We start from the raw sequence: 23,686 nt of genomic DNA, 5'->3' as shown, positions 1-23,686 counted from the left end.
GTTAAACTGTTCCGTTCGAGAGGACCGGCGACCCTCGAATGTAAACAGGTGTTGGGACAGGGTCAGGTGTTGTCTTGATGCATCCTATGATGATGCCACAGGTGTCATTTAGGGCTGTGTCGACCAATTTGGTGTGACGGGATAGGCTTGTAGGTGATGCAGAGGAGGGAAATGGGTCGGTAGCTCTTTGGGGATAATGGGTCTTTGCCAGGTTTAGGGATTGCAACCATTTTGGCCTTTTTCCAGACAGAAGGGATGGTTTTCTGTGCTATGCATGTGTTCAGCATCCCCACAAGCCAGGTCTTTCCGTTAGGTCCCAGGTGCTGTATCATTTCTGCTAGTAGGTCATCAATCCCTGCTGCTTTTCCGGGTTTCAACTTTCCCATTGCAGTTTCACGTTCTTCTAGGTCGAAGGGTTTGGTTTGAAGGCTGGCTGATTGTGGTTGGTCTGATACCACTGTGCGATGGTATTCTCCTGTGGGTTGGTGGCGGTCTTGGTCACAACTGGTGGCCAACAGTTGTAACCAACACCGCCACCGACCCACATAGAATACCATCGCACAGTGGTATCAGACCAACCATAATCAGCCATCACTCAAACCAAACCCTTCGACCTAGAAGAACTTGAAACTGCAATGGGAAAGTTGAAACCCGGAAAAGCAGCAGGGATTGATGACCTACTGGCAGAAATGATACAGCACCTGGGACCTAACTCAAGGCCCTGGCTTGTGGGGATGCTGAACACATGCACAGCACAGAAAACCACCCCTTCTGTCTGGAAAAAGGCCAAAGTGGTTGCAATCCCTAAACCTGGCAAAGACCCATTATCCCCGAAGACCTACCGACCCATTTCCCTCCTCTGCATCACGTCTTTCTTATACCTGTGGTGTGCGGGCTCCATCCAATACCTACACTAGTTGTGATGCAACAGAATTTGCTGTGACCGTTGTGAATTATGGGTGGTGTGGTCTTTGCCAAGACGGTGGATTGTGGCCCATGCCTTCCTGCTGTCATTTGTCATTATGGTGTTCTCTATATCTTTTCGTCCTGGGCATGACGTTAAACTGTTCCGTTTGAGAGGACCGGCGACCCTCGAATGTAAACAGCCACGAAAGGAAACTGTGTGTGTGAGGTGTTCTCTATCATTTCATTCCAGACTTCACTGTCTATCTCCTGTGTTTTCCATTCATCTTGAGCGTTACACAGTCGTCTGATGTGCGGGGGGAGGTGCCGGCTAGCGCATAAAGGCACGGACGGGACAGGTGTTTTCTTGACCCATCCCGTGATGATGCGACAGGTGTCATTTAGGGCTGTGTCGACCAATTTGGTGTGACGTGATTGGCTCCAGCTTGAGCAGGAATACTCTGCTGTAGAGAAAGACAGGGCCATGGCAGTTGCACGGATTGTTTGTGGGTCTGCGCCCCACTTGGGAGTTCACTAGTTTTCACAGGATGTTATTGTGGGTGTTGACCGTGGCTTTTGTGTTCTCCAGGTGTTTTTTTGAAGAAGAGTGTCCTGTCCAGTGTAACTCCAAGATACATGGGGTGGGTATGGTTGGAGAGTTTGTGACCATCCCAAGTGACGCTCAGTTCTTTTCTCGCGTCTCGGTTCCTCAGGTGGAAGCTGCATAGTTGGGTTTGTGTGTCTTTCTTTTTCTGTCTTTCTTTCTTAGGACGGAGATCAAGGTAGACGCCATAGGAAGGCTCAACACTAGCCGATGCCCCTAGAGATCCATCCCAAAGCTTCCCTCAGGGAGCACAGCAAGCCAGCTAGCCAGCAAGCCTGCCCAGTCAGCCAACGCAGCCAGTCAGCTCCGCCAGTCAGCCAGTGTAGAAAGTCAGGCTGCCAAGCCAGAGCATATCAGCCCTTGCAGTCAGCCATTGCAGCCATACCAGCCTTGCTCAGTCAGCTCAGCCAGGCCTCTCTTGAGGCCTGGCTCTCTGTCTGCCTGGCCCGGTCTGCCCTGCCCTGCCTTGCAGCAACAGAACCAGCCTTTCTGGAAAGCCAGCCAGCTCAGAATGCGAGCTGAGCAAGCCAGTGCAGCAGCAAGCCCAGACTAGGTTACCGCAGCCTTACTGTGCAGCCACAGCCACTCAGTCTAGACCAGCAGGAGCTGGCCAGGCTCCAACCCTTGCAGCGCAGCCTTAGGCCGGACAGTCCCCCTGCCTGCACTTTGTTGCCTTCCTGGCCTGTCTGCCTGCCTAGGCGCCTCGGTCTTCCTGTCTGTCTGCCTTGGCCTGCCAGTCTGAAACTGGTTTAGACTAACTGCGTGCTTGCCAGCTGCGCTGGCTTGCTGAGCTCGTATTCTGAGCTGGCTGGCTTGCCAGCAAGGCTGGTTCTGTTGCTGCAAGGCAGGGCGGGGCAGACCGGGCCAGGCAGACAGAGAGCCAGGCCTCGAGAGAGGCCTGGCTGAGCTGACTGAGCAAGGCTGGTATGGCTACAATGGTTGACTGCAAGGGCTGATGTGCGCTGGCTTGGCAGCCTGACTTTCTACACTGGCTGACTGGCGGAGCTGGCTGGCTGCGTTGGCTGACTGGGCGGGCTTGCTGGCTAGCTGGCTTGCTGGACTCCCTGAGGGAAGCTTTGGGATGGATCTCTAGGGGCATCGGCTTGTGTTGAGCCTTCCAACGGCGTCTACCTTGATCTTCGTCCTAAGAAAGAAAGACAGAAAAAGAAACACACACACAAACTCAACTATGCAGCTTCCACATGAGGAAGGCAGGCAGGCACGCAGGCAGGCACAAGCTGCCTGCGTGCTTGCTTCGCCCTCCAGTTGCTGCTCCAGTTATTTGTTTTCCCTCAAACCCATCCTCAATGTGTTGGGTGAGGTTGAGCTCTGTCCAGCACAGGACGGGACGGAAACCAGCTTGGTCTTTAGTCTATGTCTATGAGTGGTATGAGGCGTTGGAGTAGCAGCCTCTCTTGTAGGTGATGCAGAGGAGGGAAATGGGTCGGTAGCTCTTTGAGGATGATGGGTCTTTGCCAGGTTTGGGGATTGCAACCACTTTGGTTTTTCTCCAGACAGAAGGGATGGTTTTCTGTGCCATGCATGTGTTCAGCATCCCCACGAGCCAGGTCTTTGCGTTAGGTTCCAGGTGCTGTATAATTTCTGCCAGTATGTCATCAATCCCTGCTGCTTTTCCGGGTTTCAACTTTCCCATTGCAGTTTTGAGTTCTTCTAGGTCGAAGGGTTTGGTTTGAGGGCTGGCTGATTGTGGTTGGTCTGATACCACTGTGCGATGGTATTCTCCTGTGGGTCGTGGCGGTGTTGGTTACGACTGTTGGCCACCAGTTGTGATGCAACAGAGTTCGCTGTGACCGTTGTGAATTATGGGTGGCTCCCTGAGGTCCTTGATCGCCATTGGGTCCAACAGTGGTCATTGAAGCGTGCACACACATGCACACATGCACCTACACACACAGGGGCACATGCGTATGCACACCTGGACCTTTAAATGAACAACAACACAAAAACTAAGGCACTGGTGTCGGACTTCTGGTTTACCGGAACGGGGTTCAACTCCCTGCAGTGCCCTGCTCAATGTGTTGTATTTCATTCATTGGTCCATGGTCTCAGGTCATTGAGCGGCACGCTATAGTGTGCGATTCTTCATCATTGTTGAGGATTTTTTAAAGGTGAAAATCAAGGAAAAGCAAAAGGCTATAGTCCATGGTCACGGACCGCATACTGGTCAAGGTCATTTATACTGGTGAAGATCATTTACTAGTCTTCTAAAGGTCATTTATACTGGTGAAGATCATTTATACTGGTCAAGGTCATTTACTAGTCTCATGAAGGTAATTTATACTGGTCAGTCATATACTGGTCACGGTCATTTATACTGGTCAAGGTCATTTGTACTTGTCAAGGTCATTTATACTGGTCAAGGTCATTTACTAGTCTTATTGAAGGTCATTTATACTGCTCAAGGTTATTGATCAATATCAATGACCTTGATGACCCCAAGGTCATTAAGTGGCATGCTATAGTGCGCGATTCTTCATCATTGTTCACGATTTGAAAAAAGGTTAAATCGCGGAAAAGCGAAAGGCTATAGTCCATAGTCTCGGAGGGCATACAAAAATGTGTGGTGCTATACAGGCCGTCCTGGAAAATTTGGGACAGAGGTTCATCGTTGGCATCCAGGGAGTGTGTGTGCAAAATTTGGCATCGACCGGGTTAATGGTGCTGGAGATTAGCTGTTAACAAACTGACGGACACACACACACACACTCACTCAGAGTGCAAAACATACTCTATCCCCATGGCTTTGGCCTGGTGCCATACCGTTATTAATTATTGCCTACAATGTCAATTGTGAAATTACTTTACCGTTGCAATGCAAAATTTACATTTCAACGAATGGACCTCGTAAAACAAAACAAAAACCAAGGCACTGGTTGTGGTACTTCTGGTTTACCGGAATGGGGTTCAACTCCCTGCAGTGCTCTGCTCAATTTGTTGTATTTACATGTTTCATTTTTATTTTCTGCTCATTGTGTTGCCTTTTCATAGATGATAACCCCCAGGTTCTTTAATGTGTTTGCACTCCCTACAGTTAGGTTACCAAGTCTATTTATTTATTATTTCTGTTCACTAGAACTAGAACCAATTACCAAAGTAGGCTTTCTAATGACACAACTCGCCTTTGTTTTTATGTGTAGCAAAAACGTTCTTTTTATTTACGCCAAAGAGTAGAGGCTGGTCTGCATTCATGCGAGCGGGGAAGTTTAGAGTAACATAGCTCTAAATGAAACACATTAGAGCTATGGACCAGAGCTAGTCATAGCACTTCATGGTATATGCATAGTTTATATAGTTTCATTATAGATATATTAAACAGAGAGGACTGGAGTCAATTGGGTTATATTATGTTTAACACTAATTTGAAGCTGTCAAAATCTGACAGACTTCTGGCGGCCATGGCCACGCCCACCTTTTGGTAACGCCCACTTTCGGCCAAGCCCACAAAAAGGACCCCCCATGTCATTTGCCAGGCAGGCTCCACTCTCAGACAGATATTTGGCTCCGTCTTATGAGCTAATTTAGAACTTCCTGTCTGAGAGCTAGCTAATTTAAGACATCCGGTTGCCTTCAGAATAAAATAAGGTTATTTAATTCGTTAATTAAATAATTGTCAATGCCCCAAGGCACAGCACTTTTTTGAGCGTTGACCTCAGTAGAAGGTCTGCTGCCGTGAATTTTACACCTCTCCCACTTAGCGGAGAGTGGGGTGTGGTACAGGACATCTCCCCGAACGCGTGGGTATACTGCATCTACAAATAGTACAAGATAAATTGAAACCATTGACACCTACTTCGATGGTTCAGTTGTCATCTATGCCGGGGAATTTAGCAGCTCTCATTCAAGCGTTTTTTCAAAATCCAGGTCACACATTTGATTGCAAAACAATCTGTGGTGTCACTCAACAACTAGTGAATAGCATCTTACTTGGCCTTAGGAATGCACAATGACCCATTAGATTTTATACACAAACTAGTAGTTTGGTTGAGTATGTGTGGTGTCCACACAGTTGTTCAAGCAAAACATACAGACATCTGTACATTCTGTGCCTGGACAGTTGAAAGCAATTAACAGAACAATAACGGAGGACAATTTGGAAGAAGATGATGATGATGTGGTTTTATGCAATGAAAGTCTAAATGACAATATGTGTGAAGCTATACCATTACCAATTCTAACATTTCTACAACAGACATCTGCTATCAAAAAATGTCACACACGGCTTGAAGAAGCAGCAGCGCAGGACTCAACATTTAGACGGAAACTTGAGAAATTCAATCTAGCCAACACATCAGTGTCATTAGTGTCTCAGAAATGTTCTAGGACAGAAGTATGCACCATATTAAATAGATTTGTAGAATACACACTTCGGTCTCCTTTCCTTGGAGATGACCTGCTTTGCCTGAAAAGTCTTAGTCTGTATAGTTGTACTCAATGTGGTGACAAGGCCTTACCATCTACAAAGAACATGTCACAATTCATAGTGCAGCCACTTGACGTGTCACAAAAAGGCATCTTAGACACTATTGCACAAATATTACCTGCTCAATCTGAACAATGTGAAACATGTCAGCAGGAAAAGAGCTTATCAACATATGAAGTAATTAACAGCCCACAGACCTTACTTCTCCTGTTAAGAGCTGGCACAAAAAATCCAAAAACGTTCAATTTATCCTGTCTGTACCACCAAAATGAGTATGCTTTGACCAGTATGTGTGTATTTTTCGACAGGCCACCATATGCGTCATTGTACATCCTTAAAGATCATAAATGGCATATCTGGACAAATGAATCGAATGACACAGCAGGCTATACCTTTGAGCTGATGCAAAGAACATCCGCTCGACAGCACACAAAGACAGTAGTCACAAGTAGTTTCTATGTCGTGTCATACGAGAAAATAAACAGTCGAGAAATAATCAAGTTTCGTCAGGACAAACAAATGCATAAATGCACAGACAGATGCAATCAACGCACACAAGTGACACCCATTCCAAAGCTAGAGGTAACTCCTTGACCTGACTTAGCTTGCGTAGAGAAAGTGATTTCATGTCAATGCCCCAAGGCACAGCACTTTTTTGAGCGTTGACCCCAGTAGAAGGTCTGCTGCTGTGAATTTTACACCTCTCTCTCTTAGCGGAGAGTGGGGTGTGGTAGAGGACATCTCCCCGAACACGTGGGTATGTCCAGATAGTTGCCTCGCGGAGGCCTCTTTGTCCAGTGTCCATTCTGGGTCCGGAAACGGTACTTTTTGTCAGCATTGACCCCAGTAGAAGGTCTGCTGCTGTGAATTTTACACCTCTCCCGCTTAGCGGAGAGTGTGGTGTGGTAGAGGACATCTCCCCGAACGCGTGGGTATGTCCAGATAGTTGCCTCGCGGAGGCCTCTTTGTCCAGTGTCCATTCTGGGTCCGGAAACGGTACTTTTTTCAGCGTTGACCACAGTAGAAGGTCTGCTGCTGTGAATTTTACACCTCTCCCGCTTAGCGGAGAGTGGGGTGTGGTACAGGACATCTCCCCGAACGCGTGGGTATGTCCAGATAGTTGCCTCGCGGAGCCGTCTTTTGTCCAGTGTCCATTCTGGGTCCGGAAACGGTACTTTTTGTCAGCCTTGACCCCAGTAGAAGGTCTGCTGCTGTGAATTTTACACCTCTCCCGCTTAGCGGAGAGTGTGGTGTGGTAGAGGACATCTCCCCGAACGTGTGGGTATGTCCAGATAGTTGCCTCGCGGAGGCCTCTTTGTCCAGTGTCCATTCTGGGTCCGGAAACGGTACTTTTTGTCAGCATTGACCCCAGTAGAAGGTCTGCTGCTGTGAATTTTACACCTCTCCCGCTTAGCGGAGAGTGGGGTGTGGTACAGGACATCTCCCCGAACGCGTGGGTATGTCCAGATAGTTGCCTCGCGGAGCCGTCTTTTGTCCAGTGTCCATTCTGGGTCCGGAAACGGTACTTTTTGTCAGCCTTGACCCCAGCAGAAGGTCTGCTGCTGTGAATTTTACACCTCTCCCGCTTAGCGGAGAGTGTGGTGTGGTAGAGGACATCTCCCCGAACGTGTGGGTATGTCCAGATAGTTGCCTCGCGGAGGCCTCTTTGTCCAGTGTCCATTCTGGGTCCGGAAACGGTACTTTTTGTCAGCATTGACCCCAGTAGAAGGTCTGCTGCTGTGAATTTTACACCTCTCCCGCTTAGCGGAGAGTGTGGTGTGGTAGAGGACATCTCCCCGAACGTGTGGGTATGTCCAGATAGTTGCCTCGCGGAGGCCTCTTTGTCCAGTGTCCATTCTGGGTCCGGAAACGGTACTTTTTTCAGCGTTGACCACAGTAGAAGGTCTGCTGCTGTGAATTTTACACCTCTCCCGCTTAGCGGAGAGTGGGGTGTGGTACAGGACATCTCCCCGAACGCGTGGGTATGTCCAGATAGTTGCCTCGCGGAGCCGTCTTTTGTCCAGTGTCCATTCTGGGTCCGGAAACTGTACTTTTTGTCAGCCTTGACCCCAGTAGAAGGTCTGCTACTGTGAATTTTACACCTCTCCCGCTTAGCGGAGAGTGGGGTGTGGTATAGGACATCTCCCCGAACGCGTGGGTATGTCCAGATAGTTGCCTTGCGGAGCCGTCTTTTGTCCAGTGTCCACTTTATAAAGTCCATGCACTCCAGTGAATAGCATTTATCCATTTAGATAACTTTATTATTATTATTATAAGGATTTAATTACTTATTCTTACACAGAAACATAATGTGTGTCTTATAGCATCATATAGCATCATTTAAATGCTTAATTTGTAGTTTTAATGTGCAAATTAAACTTTTTTTCAATACTCTAGAGGGTACTCTTATTTTGAAGAGATCGTCCACCGGAAGTCTTAAATTAGCTCACTAGATTAGCTCACTAGACGCTGCCTTGTCTGAGCCTCTGCTCTGCAGGGAGCTCACATACATCATACATGGCACACTTCCTTATGAGTTGGGTCGGGACGTCACTTAAACCTTACGATTCTTCACTTCCTTATGGTCGATGTGTGGCTTAATTCTCTTCTCATTCTCTAGACAAACCCCCCCCCCCCCCCCCTTGCTGCGGTCTCGGACTTCCTTCTATTCTATTGTCACACTCAGTTTATTGTGCCAGTCTGCTATCAGTCTATCGTCTATGTTAGTGTCAGTCAGTCATTTCTACTGAATCCTGACTTCTGTTCCTACGTTGTGTACGTGTCTCTGCATGGGGACAACAAATGGCAGAAGGTAAGCAATTCAACTGTCACTTTAGCAGGCACGATTGTCACGTTTGTTACTTATTGTAAAAGTATATCAATAGCCTATACTGCAATGTAGAAATACTCTGTTACAAGTAAAAGCCGTGAATTCAACATTTACTTGAGTAAGTACACATTCTTGTAATTGTATCGGCATCAAAATGTAAAGAAGGCCTATAGCAGAGCTATAGGCTACCAAACGTATATGCATCCCATGCCATTTAAGGTTTTCAAATGTTATGTAGCCCTAGGCTATATTTTCAAAAGGCTGAAGCGGTTAATGTATGTTTTGTAATAATAATCAAAATCTACAAAGTCACTATACGTTTTCAAATAAATGTATAGTGGATTAAAACTTAAAAGTAGCCTAGGATCCGAGATTACGTGAAGTACAAGTACTGCAGTAGCCATGGAGGCACGCTACCTTAAAATTGTACTTTAATAGCTTCAAGTAAAGTAGGACAGTAGCTATGTATAAAGTTACTTTACACCACTGCATGTTTGGGTCCCTGTTCGGGACTGTATTCTGCGCTGTTAGGTCTAAAGTTTACCTTCAAGACGTGCGTGACGTTAATTTTAAGTAGGTAGAGTAGTATAGAGTATGCCTAGTAGAGAGGTGCGTCGATCGTGCGTGTATGTAGAGTGTAGACTTTGTCGTTGAAGACGACCGACGTGCGCGTCAAGGTGCGAGCGTGTTGTCCAGTTGCGTCGACCAGTCCTCATGGCGTTTTGTCCTTGCTAAGTTTGTAAGAGGGTCGAGGATATAGCCATGGGAATGGTTGATGGTTCACATCATGACGCTCGTATTTTCTTTATAGACAGTCATGTTTTACTACCGGTGGCGTATCAAATAATGTAAGTTCACAACGGATATTATGACACCAAAGTGACCAAACACCATGCAGTCAGAGTCAGTCCATTAAAGCGCCGCGCGTGCGTTCTGGAATTCGGGACTGCCCATGGTAGCATATGTATATTGAACACGTGATCAATAATCGTGTGACTCCTTTAAACATGCATAACAAGCATAGCGCAATGAATAACTGAAATTTGTTAAGAAGAAGCAGTTAAGAAAAATCATAAAACATCCTAAGGGATATATATATATTAGTAGATAGATGGCCTATAATTATTATTCTCACAATGTGTGACTATAGTACAGCTCATACGATGCAAAAAAGATGACCAACAAAATGCCTTCTTCAGGGTATGGGTCTCACAGGTCAAACCACAATGCCACATCCTTCTATTTTCTAGCTAGGCCATACTCATCAATTCTCTCAATTGTTGGTTCACTTCCTCTATGTGGAACTGACACGTCATCCAGGGGTTCATCTGAATGCCTGTGCTAGATAGAGGTCATGTATAGGCTGTGCATCATAGTTCATATGAATGGTGCTAGATAGAGGTCATGTATAGGCTGTGCATCATAGTTCATACGAATGGTGCTAGATAGAGGTCATGTATAGGCTGTGCATCATAGTTCATATGAATGGTGCTAGATGTTACCTTCAGGCTGTACATCAGTTCTTTGTAGCCTGGTGTCAGAATCATCATAGTTCTTTTTAGCCTGGTGTCAATCAACGACTACATTTGTATGACAAGGATCTTTCTATGAATATCCACATCATCTTTGATCGAGCCTATGTCTTCCTGGACTAACAAAGGTCTCCCCCCCCCCCCCTCCTCCAGTCTAGCTGAGTGCTGAGGCAGTATACGTAATTAAGCCAATGGGCTCCGTGCATGGGCTGGCCAAGGATGAGCGCGGCGCTGGTATTGGAGGAGACGCTGATTAAGCGCTCACAGCAGAAGAAGAGGACCTCTCCCATGAACTACAAGGAACGACTGTTCGTCCTGACGGCACACACACTGAGCTACTATGAAGAGAGGGGAGAGGTACACGCACGCACACACACACACACACACACACACACACACACACACACACACACACACACACACACACACACACACACACACACACACACACACCCACACCCACACACACACACACACACACACACACACACACACCCCGACGGCAGAGGAACACATGCAAGGCACCAACCTGCTCATCAGGAGCAATTAGGGGTTCAGAGTCTTGCTCAAGGACACTTCGACAGTAACTCTGGGGGAGCCTGGGATCGAACTGGGAACCTCATGTAGAGATAGAGATCCCTGTTGTCGTCAGTATATGGAGACTGGAGAGTCCCTTTTTTATGCCCATGGGTATACTGATGAAGGTGTGTGTGTGTGTGTGTGTGTGTGTGTGTGTGTGTGTGTGTGTGTGTGTGTAGAAGCGCAGTAGACGGGGTTCCATCGATCTGAGCAGAGTGAGGTGTGTGGAGATCGTTAAGAATGGAGGTGAAATCATCCCATGTCTTAACAAATACCCCTTCCAGGTAATTAACACACACACACACACACACACACACACACACACACACACACACACACCTCGTGAGTATTTAGGTGATGCATCATTTCACTTATGTATGCACACTTGCGTGCGTGTGTGTGTGTGTGTGTGTGTGTGTGTGTGTGTGCATGTGTGTGTGTAGGTGGTGTACAACTCAGGCCTCCTCTACGTGTTCGCTCCCACTCATGACAGCAGGAGTGTGTGGGTACAGATTCTCAAAGAAGGTCAGAAGTTCTGCTATTTTCAAATAACTTATACTTTTCAATTTTCAAATGACTTATATATATTATATATACTATATATATTTGACCTTGTGAAATTGGACATTCTGCGCAACGAGTAGTTTTACTTTTGGTACTTTCATTAAGAGCCATAAACGACAAGACATTTTATTGCCAATTATGGACCAGATGCCACGGTCGTTAAGACGTGTTCTTTTGAAAAAAAATAATAATAATCTTTTTTTATATATATATATATATATATATATTTTTTTAATCCATATTTCGAAAATTCCTCTAATCTGGTGTACAGGTGAAGACATGCACATTACATGCATAATAGAATTACATTTTCTTGGTCGAATTGGCAACCAAAGCCTAAACTGGTGACCACCAGGTGGCGAATATTCCTGTTTTTGGCCAATCATATTAATTATGCCATCTGTGTGTGTCCAATCAGAGATCAAACACAACTCTCTGATCGCCACAAAGTTCCACCCCCAGTTCTGGCTGGAGGGGGTGTGGCTGTGCTGCCGACAGACAGAGAAACGGGCCATGGGCTGCGGAGAGTACAACCTGTTTGGAGATAGTAAGACACGCATGCACGCATGCATGCACACTCATACACCGACGGCAGAGGAAAACATGCAAGGCACACACACACACACACATGCACACGAGTGCGCAGACAGACAGACAGACAGACAGACAGACAGACATTTTCTCAAATTCTAATAAACTTGTGGGGACATTTGGTCCTTACAAGTATAGAACATCCAAGTACAGGCACGCATGCGCCCGCATTCCTGCAAGCATGCCCTGCCCTCAACCCCTCATGCATGTATGTATGATTGCACACGCATGTACAGGTACGCACAAACACACGCACACTAGAAACTCACAATAGCACGTTACAGTTGTGAGGAAAATGGAGAAGACAAAACGACACATGTTCTTATTTTTCTTTCTGTTCCTCATTTGTTTAGTTTCCAGAAAACCTCTGCCCCCGATTCCTGGAGAAGAGAGGGTAACCCCCCCCCCCCACACACACACACACACAGACACACACACACACACACAAACTCGGATGGCTTTCCATCGCCATAGAGCGTTCAAAGATCGCCGTTAAACCAGCACTTTATATGCGTGTGCACGTTTCGTGCGGGCGGGGATGAGCAAGGTGTTGCCTAGCGACCGGGGCCAGGGCTAAAAGTAGATTTTTAACGAGTCTGTTTCATATCGCTATGAAGCGATTAAAAGCGTCGTCATATAGCGTTAATTAAAAAAAGTGATATCGCGTTTTTGACAGCCAAAGAATGAATTACTTTCACGCCTCAGACTTTTGACTTTGAACATGTCGTCGACACCTGCAAAGTATTGCAGAGCAGCCCATTATTTTCCTTTTGTGTACACGATATGTACAGTATACCTGGATTTGAATGTTGTCAAATATAATAATAACTTGTGGACTACTGGACTGGTTAATCCTGCTAGTGTTTCTGCAACACAAGCGGCAAAACAATGCAGCTTGTAAGTGACAGCTCGCTTGAGAGGTTGGCATGCAGGTTGGCATAAGGCTGCGATGACATTACAAAGGAAGCGACAGTCATGCATGCGGTGAAGTGTTTCTCTAACCATTTAATTCATAGAGCTACAGTATAGAGCTACAGCAGCGGTGGCCGAACGGTTTGCGGAGCGGTCTTGATACCGGAAGGTCGCCAGTTCGCATCCCCGGACCGGCACGTTAAAATGACCACCGCTGAAGTGCCCTTGAGCAAGGCATTTTTTAACCCCTACCATGAAATGTTCTATGAGCAGGGTGTGGCTGTAAACAAGTCCTTGGCTTAGTCCACTTCCCTGGGTAAACAAAGAACTTTGCTTTGCTTTGCTATCATATCTCGAGAAGGCACAGAAAGTCCCTGCCCCACTCACTTCGGTGAAAGTGGGTGGGGATTGGGGACAAGTATAGCCTGGCTTTGGCCAGACACATAATGTGGATTCACTCGCGCCTCCTCCCCGGTACAAGTCTGGACTTCGGCCCATAAGCAGAGTATATGCGGAAGATGGAGAAATCAGAAAAATGATCGGAGCCAATCGGCGACTGTGTTTCAACTGCTGTCCGTGCAACAGTGAAAAGCAGCCTCTGATTGGTCCATCTGTATAGTGATGTAACATACATGCTGCGGTACTTTCAAACCAACAACGGCTGCCCTCGACGTAACAATTTTAAACGTTTCCACAGAAACAATGAGAACAGCTCTATAAGTGCAGTTATTTCAGATATAGACTCCGACATAAATCCAACATAGCTCGCTCACGTAGAAAGTAGAAACTAAACACTAGCCCACTTTTCAAGCTGCCTATGGGACGAAGTCCAGACTGATACCGGGAAGGAAGCGTGAGTGAATCCACGTTATCAGTCTGGCCAAAGACGGGCTATAGGGAACATCCTCCTTCCAGGGATTTGTCACCTCGCTGAGGTTATGCGCTATATGGTGTCATTTATGCGTCTATGTGACAACTATCTATTGCTCGTATTTAAAAGGAAGATGCAGAACTGGGCTCGAAGGTTATTTTTCTCTCCCTCCAGATTTGTTATTCAATTGGCTATGTATGCACACAGAAAAACCCTTCCTACTTCCCGCCGCTTCCCTACTTCCTCCACAGGTGTTACTGATGATACTAATTAAGGCTCTGTTCCATTTAGTGTGCAGTGGTATTTATTTCAAGGACACCCATAACTCTGAGTGTACAAATGGAACCACACCCATACGGGACCATTTGGAACCCTTTGAGACCCACTGGTGTGTTTCCAGTGAGACAACATGCACAGTAGCAGACTCGGTTTGGCCAGAATGGCACAGAGCCACCCACACCGGTGACGGAAGTAGGGAAGCGGGCCCAAGTTCTTTCCAAAATGGCGTGTGTGCATAGATCCCATTGAAGTCATGAGAAACCATGCATTTCATTGCCAAATCAAATGCGGACCAAAATAATGGACATTCAAGAAAATGTATGTACTGAAACTGAAAGGGAATGGCGAAGTGTATGAACAGAGCTGCGTTACAGTGCAACTTAGCAAAACTCTCTCCTGGAAACCGCCCGACTACCAGAGAAAGAAGTGGTGTGCAAAGTTAGAGGAGACGCCTACAACCATTTTTCCACAGACGAAAATGACTAAATATAGTGACAAATAATTTTGAAATGCTAGAGAGGGACTATGTGTGGAGACTAGATCATTTTATGTTTGGTTGTGTTCGGGTGTTGCGCTCTGAAAATAGCAGGTCTAGAAGCTCGCAACACATCGTTACCCGTGAGCTTGTAGATCGGCTATGTTCAGCCTGCAACCAAGTGTAAAATCTGTCATTACGCCAAAATGCAGTTTAATGACGACAAAATCAACTGTAGATTAAAATCGTATGATATTTAGTCGACTAAAACTAGACTAACACTAAAACAGTTCAGGTGACTAAAATATGACTAAAACGAAACAAAATTGTATCTCTGTGTCGTCAGCCCCCTCCTCCCATCCCTCGGTCAATCCCAGAGGACGGAGGAGACGAGGATGACGAGGAGGAGGAGGCGAGCGAGGAGGACGAAGAGTTGGTGGTGGTAGCGCTGCACGACTTCACTGGTCTGGAACCTCATGACCTGTCCCTGGTCCAGGGCAGAGAGTACGTCCTCCTGGACAAGTGTGACGTCAACTGGTACCACGCACGCAACCAGTACGGGTGAGTGGCCAAACACCTACTCAGTGCACCATATCATCGCTGTCGGGCGGAAACCTTGTATGCAGTGGTGGAATAAGTACTCACATTTCTTTTTTAACTGAAATGTAACAGTAAGACGCCTGGGGGGGGGGCGAGAAGCGACCTAAAGGGCGAGGTCACTCGTGCACTGGCCGTATATATACACTCGCGCACTGGCCATATATGGAGTGTGTCTTGAGTGTACAGGGTTTGATGAGGGCACAGGTTAGGGCCGGGCCGGGCCTTAATTTTCCACCAGGGGTCCAAATAGACCGTACAGGTCTGTAACTCTGAGACAGTGTACACTCTCAGTTAAATCAGCACTGAGGGTTTTACGGTATCGATTGGGGTTCCAGTATAGTATAGTTTAGTTCAGTGATGCAATGTTTTGTCAAGGATCTACAGTAAAATACGGACCCCCATTTGATCGACATTTTCATATCTCTGGGACCCCCAATCTACACTGTAAATTCAGACCTCTGGTGGTCGCAAACCTCATGTTGAGAAACAGTGATGCATGTACTGTATGTGCAGTATGCACTATGGATAATACATTGACATCAATCTTTCTCTCTGTGTGTGTGTGTGTGTGTGTGTGTGTGTGTATTTCACAGAGAAGAGGGTTATATTCCCAGTAACTACATCACAGAGAAGGTGTCTGGCAACCTCCAGCAGTATGGGTGAGTGAACGCCCAATGTAATCTGATTTGATGCAATGTTATCTGATCTAATATAACGTTAATGTCATATGTACAGTAAAGTAATGCATGGGTTCTCAACCTGGGGGTCGCGACCCCTCGGGGGGGGGGGGGGGGTCCCGAAATTATCTTTGGCCGCGCGCGCATTGGTTGTTGTATAGTAAACATGAAGTAACTGTGTTATTATTTGTTTGTGTATGTATTGTGTCGTAGCTGGTACAGCAAACATGTCAACAGGAACAAGGCAGAGGAGCTGCTTAGAAAGGAGGTGAGATTCTCATTGTCTGTACACTAAAACGTAATATATTTATATTCCCCTGCATGTAGTATCAATGGTCATATTCATCACAGTATTGTTGTGCTGTTATAATCATATTCATCACAGTATTGTTGTACTGTTATAATCATATTCGTCACAGTACTTCCTAAAGACCTACTTTTACAGAATCTACCGTTATTTAATTATTGCATTATTGTTGTTTATTGCCGTTTTGATTGTTCAAGCACTTTGTAACTTTGTTTAAAAAGTGCTATATAAATAAAGTTGTATTACTATTATTATTATTGTGTACCCGGCAGGACAAAGAGGGAGCCTTCATCGTCCGAGATTCCAGCAGTCAGGGAGTTTACGTTGTCTCACTGTACTCCAAGACAGTCGCTGGGTACGTCTGTCCGTCTGTCTGTCTGTCTGTCTATTGAACCAATTGAGAGTGTTTCCACTGAAAATGAATTGGTTCAGAACCATAAAAATTGGTTTGGAACTGGAAACAGAAAATGTCCACCGGTTCCATGAAAGCACCAAGGTTCCAAGAATCTAGAACGGAACCAGTTCTAGAACCAGTTTATTTTGGTGGAAAAGCTGGGGCCCCTAGACTATTTGATTTGATTAGAATAGCCTTAGCCATAATCCTTTATGTAATCTACAATTAATGTGATCTTAACTAATGTATTATAATGTCATACGTGACATTTTGTATTAATACAAAGAAAGCAATACATCGACAGAGCTTTTGAAAAGGTGGAATAAGGGAAGTGATGGGGAAATAAGTGAACCTTGTGTGACAGAAGTGTTGCGAAAGTGACACCTACTGGCTGAATGTTGTCATGTGTTGCGCAGTGGAACACAGTAATACACTTCAACACAGTCAAAGTACTCAACCCCAGTACTAGAGTCAATGTATAGACACCCCTGGTCAAATATTAGTCTACTACAAGTAAACATTGCTCTGTCAAGTCAACAATGCACTTGTAGTACTCGAGAACAGTTCCTTCATTACTGTCCACCGCTGGTTGTGTGTTGTACTGTACAGTGAAGCAGGACCCGCGATCAAACATTACCACATCAAGGAGACGAACAGCTGTCCGCCACAGTTCTACCTGGCAGAGAAATACATCTTCAACTCCATACCGGAACTAATAGACTACCATAAACATAATGCTGCAGGTAAGGTACACCACACACACACACACGCACGCACGCACGCACGCACGCACACACGGCAACATGTCACTGTTCCGACTGCTCAGCAGACACGTAGTCGGACGGGATGTCACACCTGTTCTGACTTGCACAAATTGTACACTGTACTCATTTGCACATAAGATACTGTATATCCATATTGTTTCTATTGTGTGTAATGTGTACAGGTCTAGCAGCTAGGCTACGCTATGCGGTTGGCAACCAGAACCACTGTGCTCCGTCCACTGCAGGATTCAGCTACGGTAAAACACGACACTAAACAACCTCTGACTAACAGTCCTATTCATAGTCCAGAAGAAGAGGTGACCACCGAAAACTACGACGTGACGTGCACGATGTGGTGGTCACCGCTCACACAACAACACGTCTCTCTGCTTTTACTAACCGCCGTTTCGCTGGTCACCTCTTTGCCGCTATGAATAGGCCTTACTACACTACAATACAAAATGACAGAACTCACTCACACACACACACACACTCACTCTCTCTCCCTCCCTCCAGAGAAGTGGGAGATCAACCCCAGTGAGCTGACGTTCATGAAGGAGCTGGGCAGTGGTCAGTTTGGTCTGGTGCGTCTGGGGAAGTGGAGAGCTCAGCACAAAGTTGCCATCAAGGTCATCAGAGAGGGAGCCATGCTGGAGGAGGACTTCATAGAAGAGGCCAAAGTCATGATGTACGTAAGCATGGATGCAGGGCATTCAAAGCCGCTTCTACGAAGGACAATTGATGATATTCACACGGCTGCCATCTTGCCAGCAAGGTGATACCTAGGTGACACTTCCCATAGAGAGCCCATTCATCCAAACAGAAAAGTCCTCTCTAATTATATTAAACACTGTCAAAATTACCAACATCGCAGCTGTAGGGAAAGCTTGAATTTTATCCTCTTTCAATCTGTAAAGTTTTTGTTTAATAAAAGCCACCGTAGACATTTTATTCCTTATTGACTTCCTGTCAATAAATTCCTTGCAGATGATTATTTTCCAAGTATCAGAGTATGGAAGCGCTCGTTATCAGTAAAGCAACCTCCTGCTGCCTCCTGCATTATGTGATTCAAAACAGGTGGTACGCATGGGCCGTTGAGTGACAGTCAACGAGCACTTCCAAACTCCAGCACTTTGAAAAAAAATCACACACGTGTGAACTGAGTGGTGCAACTCCCCTCTCTCCCCCCCCCCCTACTCTCCTCTCTCTCTCTCTCTCTCATTAGCAGGCAACAGTGCAGCACTAATACTATCTCTCTGTTTCTGGCAAACAGCGCCCCTACTGGTACTAATAGTCACACTCGTGCTCATTAACGTCACATACATAGGCGGACGACACATACATACACACTAAACCCAAGCGTTTAGGTTATAACCTGTTTTAAACACATATTTGTAACACTTTTTAAACGTGTCACAGTGTTTAGATTATAAACAGAAGAACATGTTTAATCGCCTGTAACACTTTTTAAACACATAAACGTGTTTAGTTTTTACAATCAAAGTAAGTCATATAGGTGTTTAGAATTTGAACACTAGGTGTTCTCGAGGTGTTTGAGTGAACTCGTGTTCTACTGTATTTTATGACCATTAATAAACATTTGGCATTTTATTATTACACACATGGTGTTTTGGTTTAAACGCGTCACATGTTCCAGGGATTTACAGTGTAGGTGGACGACACAGGACCAGACATTGCTGTTCCTTGGAGTGGTTGCACCACTCAAAAATCATCTGCAACTTAAATTTTGAATTCCGGAACTTTCACTTGTAACGGAGTAGTTCTACACGTGCAGTATTGATGCTTTTACATCACCACCGTCCACCAGGCAGCAGTAAATGTAATGTTAACGTGTTCCTCCCCGTGTACGTAATGTAGGAAGATGTCGCACCCCAACCTGGTGCAGCTGTACGGCGTGTGCACGCAGCAGCGGCCCATCTACATCGTGACGGAGTTCATGGAGCTGGGCAGCCTGCAGGGCTTCGTCCAGCAGCACCGCGGCGGCGGCCTCACCCAGGACCACGCCCTGAGCATCTGTCTGGACGTGGCGCTGGGCATGGAGCACCTGGAGACGCACCACTTCATACACCGAGACCTGGTCAGTGTGGCGCGGTGGAGTAACCCGCATTGCATTTCCTCAAGTACTAGTTAGTTAGAGGACCACTTCACCACTTTTCAACATCTCTTCATATAATTGGTCCTCACTAATGTTTCATGATAAAACACCACCATTTTTTCCTACTCAGTCTGTGTCTCATAGGAGGGCTTTGGGCAGTTCGGACACCCGTCCAGCAGTGACATCATCATTAGGCAGATTTTTTTTTAAACAATTTAAAAATATATATATATTTAGATTTGTATTATCGTGAGAACGATGGCTTCAACTTTTGCATTGCAACTTTTCAGGAATAGAAAGCCTGCCGTTTCTATTAGCTTGGATTCTCCATCGATGATGTCACTGGTGGACGGGTTTCTGAACTGCCCACAGCCTTCCTATGAGACACTGACTGAGTAGGAAAAAAAATTGGTATTTTATCGTGAACATTAGTTAGGACCAATTATAGGAAGAGAAGTAGTGAAGTGGTCCTTTAAGTTACTGAGAGAGTGAGGTCTAGCCAACACCAACTCAGGATTCCTGGATGGCTGCCCTCCACAATTTCTTATCTAACATCAGGTTCTTGAGCTCTGTAGTGCTGTTAGCTTAGCTACCGCGCCGCAGTACGTCTACATCGGTGATATATAATATGAATCATACGTAAGCTAAGAAACTAACAGTGGAATATCTATAATGAAACGATGCGTATACACTACTATAGAGTGCTATGTCTACATAAAATGCTATCTAAGTTACACAAGTTTAGCCTTTGCATATACGCCTGTAACCTTTTTCACCATTTTGAGCACTTTGAAAAACGCTTACACGTGATTCTCTGCCAGGATTTGTGAGAAATTTGCGTTCTACACACAATCTATGGACCACTATCTGAAATCCCAGTTGAAGAAGTTTGTACGTGAACATTTGTTTAAAGATTTTTTTTTATATATATATATATATAAAAAAATGCGATATATATATATATATATATATATATCGCAAGCAGCGATAACGGGCACTTTCATGCTTTCATGCAAGTGTATAATTTTGAGGTGTTTCTATTTACAACTTCTACTCCTCAGAGGCAATGTTATACTTTTACTAACTACATTTATTTGAAAACTTTAGTTTTTGTAGATTTTGATTTTATTTTATTTTATAAAAATTAAACACGCATGCATTACCCACTTTCAGCCCTATATTATATTTCGGCCATTTGAAAATAGCTGATCTACATGCTCAAAATGCGTGACGATGCGATGCATTGTGAGCAGTCGCACATGGCAAAGCCACGACCAGTTTATTTGTACTTTCTCAAGCCCAGCACACACCGCCTGGAAAATAGAACGGTGGCATATCGGAGCGTCAGGCGAGGCGTGAACACGGGTCGGATGCCGCCGGTGTGGGATAGGTTCATTGAAAATAACGGAGACGGCTGTTTTGACGCGCGGCGTTCACAGACGGTGTGTGTAGGGCTTCAGTCTCTCTCTCTCTCTCTCTCCCCTCCAGGCAGCCAGAAACTGTCTGGTGAATGATGCCTTGGTGGTGAAGGTGTCAGATTTTGGCATGGCCAGGTAAACCATTAAAGCGCAAATAACATGCATTTTAAAACTGCTTTTAATATTTAATATCATATTGTCCATGTCCCTCAAACTTATTTCTAATGGTTTGAGCCTCAATCACCACTCTGATATAACCAGGCCTTGTCATTTCTTTCTGGACTTTGAAAGCAGTTTTAGCTGCAGTACCACAATGTCCTGAGGTGGTGGGGTGCTGATATGCAGATTATTTAATATTTGAGTCATTATAATACTGATGCTAGATAAACCCAGGCTTGTTTCCATTCCATGCCAGCTTGGAATATCAACAATGGTGGACATTGTAAACAAAGTGGAAATGCAAATTTGGAACTGAAGACTGAAAAAGAGAGGAATTATATAAGTAGGGTGACATTGATGACATCACGATGAGGTCAAAATCAGTTGAGCTGTTCCTGAGAGCAATTTCCATTAAAACACCCATATGATATGAAAGCCTGATTGTTCAAAATTGGTTATTTGTATGGATAGAAAACACATATGGGAGCCCCAAAAACACAAAATAAATTGAAAAAGTAGAATTTTATGTTATAGATCCTTTAAGCAATTTTAGTGTTAATGTTCTAATTCCAATAATTTTAGGTTACTGTACTTAAGTACAATTCAAATGTGAGGTGTTTGTACTTTACTTCAGTATTTCTCACTTTAGTATGTACAATACCTTTGTAGCCTACATTTTTAATTCCGGACCTCTGCAGTATTGATACTTTTACTTAAGTAAAAAATATGAGTACTTTTTCCACCACTGATTTAAGGGCCCTTTACACTCTTTTTTTGTCTTTATGTTTTCAATCTCGGTTTAGTTTTAATTGAACCTGGATTGGCTAATCAATAAAAACATTTATTAATTATTATTTTAAAGGCTTTATTTCCTGTTGTTTTTTGTTTTAGTGTTAGTTTTAGTTTGTCCGGTATATGAGGCATATCACATCGCATCAAATTGTAGTTCACAATACCGTTGGTCATTTTGTCACAATAATAACCCTGTGTGTGTGTGTGTGTGTGTGTGTGTGACTGTGTGTGTGTGTGTGTGCGCACTCTAGGTATGTGTCAGCTGACCACCAGTATATCAGTTCGTCAGGAGTAAAGTTCCCTGTGAAATGGTCTCCACCCGAAGTCTTCAACTTCTGTAGATACAGCAGCAAGTCTGATGTCTGGTCATTCGGTACGGTACTAAATTGGTTAGTCTGATCATCAGTTGTTGCACCCCTACAGTGACTGTTAGTAGCATTAAAAGTGTGTGTGTGTGTGTGTGTGTGTGTGTGTGCGCGCGTCCAGGTGTGTTGATGTGGGAGGTGTTCAGTGAGGGTCGCATGCCGTTCGAGCAGTCTCAGAATCACGAGGTGGTCGCCTTGGTAACCCAGGGTCACCGCCTCTACAGGCCCAAGATGGCCACGCCGGCCATCTATGACATCATGCACCTCTGCTGGCATGAGGTAACACCTTTTAATTAATCAGGAGATTGTTTCATGAAAATAAAAGTTACGTGGGCTACGAGCTTCTTCCTCAGAGTCAATCCTGCTTATTAATGCAACATGCATGCAAACCCAGCTGAATGCTCCAGTAATGCATTTCTGTCTGTCTGTCTGTCTGTCTGTCTGTCTCTCCGTCCGTCCGTCTGTCCAGAGACCAGAGGAGCGTCCGTCATTCTCTCAGGTGTGTCACATGATCTCCAGCGCCCTGGAGGACGACACCCCCCGTCAACAAACTTGACCAATCACCATGCTACCACCACGGCGCCAGCCAATAGAAAGACGCCCGAAGTGCAGAAGTGTTTTACAGACACCAACAAAAACAAGCTGGACTCAGGGGCTGGGCTCATCTCATGTAACCATTCTTTTTCGAACTGGCTTCCCTATTTAGACAAATACCCGGTCATTGCAGTATTCCCAATCACTTACCAATAGGTGGCGCTCACGCATGTCGTCGTCCAGCCATTCAGTTGAACCAGATTGCTCCTGTGTGAACAGTGTAGGAGACAATAGTTAATGGTCTCTGTCTGCATCACTGATACAGTACAATACAGATATTCATTACATTATAGGACTAGATATGTAGCTATTGCTCTACACGGCACTGGTTCCCAAACGGTGTGTCAAGCAGTCTTGATTTTGACAGCACATTTGGATTTAGTTTTAGTCATAGTTTGAGTGAATTTCCATTTCACTTTGGTCACCTGAAATGTTTTAGTTTTAGTCGACTAAATATACAGTTGATTTTGTTGGCTAAAATGTATTTTGGTGGGCCTTGATAACTCATTTTAGACTTGGTTGCATGGTAAAATTAGCCGATCTAGAAGCACGCTGAGCTTAGATATTAATCAAAATCTACAAAGTAACTAGTAACTAGAGTTTTCAAATAATTGTATTGGAGTGAAAGTACAACATTTGCCTCTTGAGATGCAGTGGATTAGAAGTAAAAGTACTGAAAATTGTTAATACTCCATTAAAGTAAGAATAACTCAAAATCGTACAGTACTTGAATATACTTAGTTACTTTACACCACTGTCTATATTATTATTTGCCCCTGTACTTCGAAACAAGCAAACTGCACACAAACGTTTTGTATAGTTGTTGCGACCGCAAGTCGCAGTTAACTATGGAATCTAGCATTTCACGTCAGTGTGTGGGTTGGTTGGTTGGTCACCCCAGGCAAGCCCCCAGGTCATC

The 23,686-nt window shown here is 45.0% G+C and overlaps 1 protein-coding gene across 1 annotated transcript; it reads left to right on the top strand.

Moving 5' to 3' along the window:
• The first annotated feature begins 8,633 nt into the window (after positions 1-8,633).
• Positions 8,634-23,686, top strand: tec (tec protein tyrosine kinase). Its single transcript, XM_083788823.1, has 18 exons — positions 8,634-8,760; positions 10,464-10,667; positions 11,069-11,173; positions 11,333-11,414; positions 11,872-12,000; positions 12,398-12,438; positions 14,928-15,142; positions 15,775-15,840; positions 16,072-16,126; positions 16,438-16,520; positions 17,169-17,302; positions 17,506-17,580; positions 17,840-18,011; positions 19,202-19,421; positions 20,928-20,992; positions 22,060-22,181; positions 22,295-22,452; positions 22,643-23,686. Exons 2-18 carry the CDS (start codon positions 10,515-10,517, stop codon positions 22,727-22,729), a joined length of 1,962 nt encoding a protein of 653 aa, XP_083644949.1. The 5' UTR covers positions 8,634-8,760; positions 10,464-10,514; the 3' UTR covers positions 22,730-23,686.

Source organism: Protomyctophum parallelum, assembly GCF_964188405.1.
Source record: "Protomyctophum parallelum genome assembly, chromosome: 18".
NCBI lineage: Eukaryota > Metazoa > Chordata > Actinopteri > Myctophiformes > Myctophidae > Protomyctophum > Protomyctophum parallelum.
The sequence above is the reverse complement of the archived record's forward strand: the minus strand, read 5'-3'. Positions and strand labels throughout refer to the sequence as shown.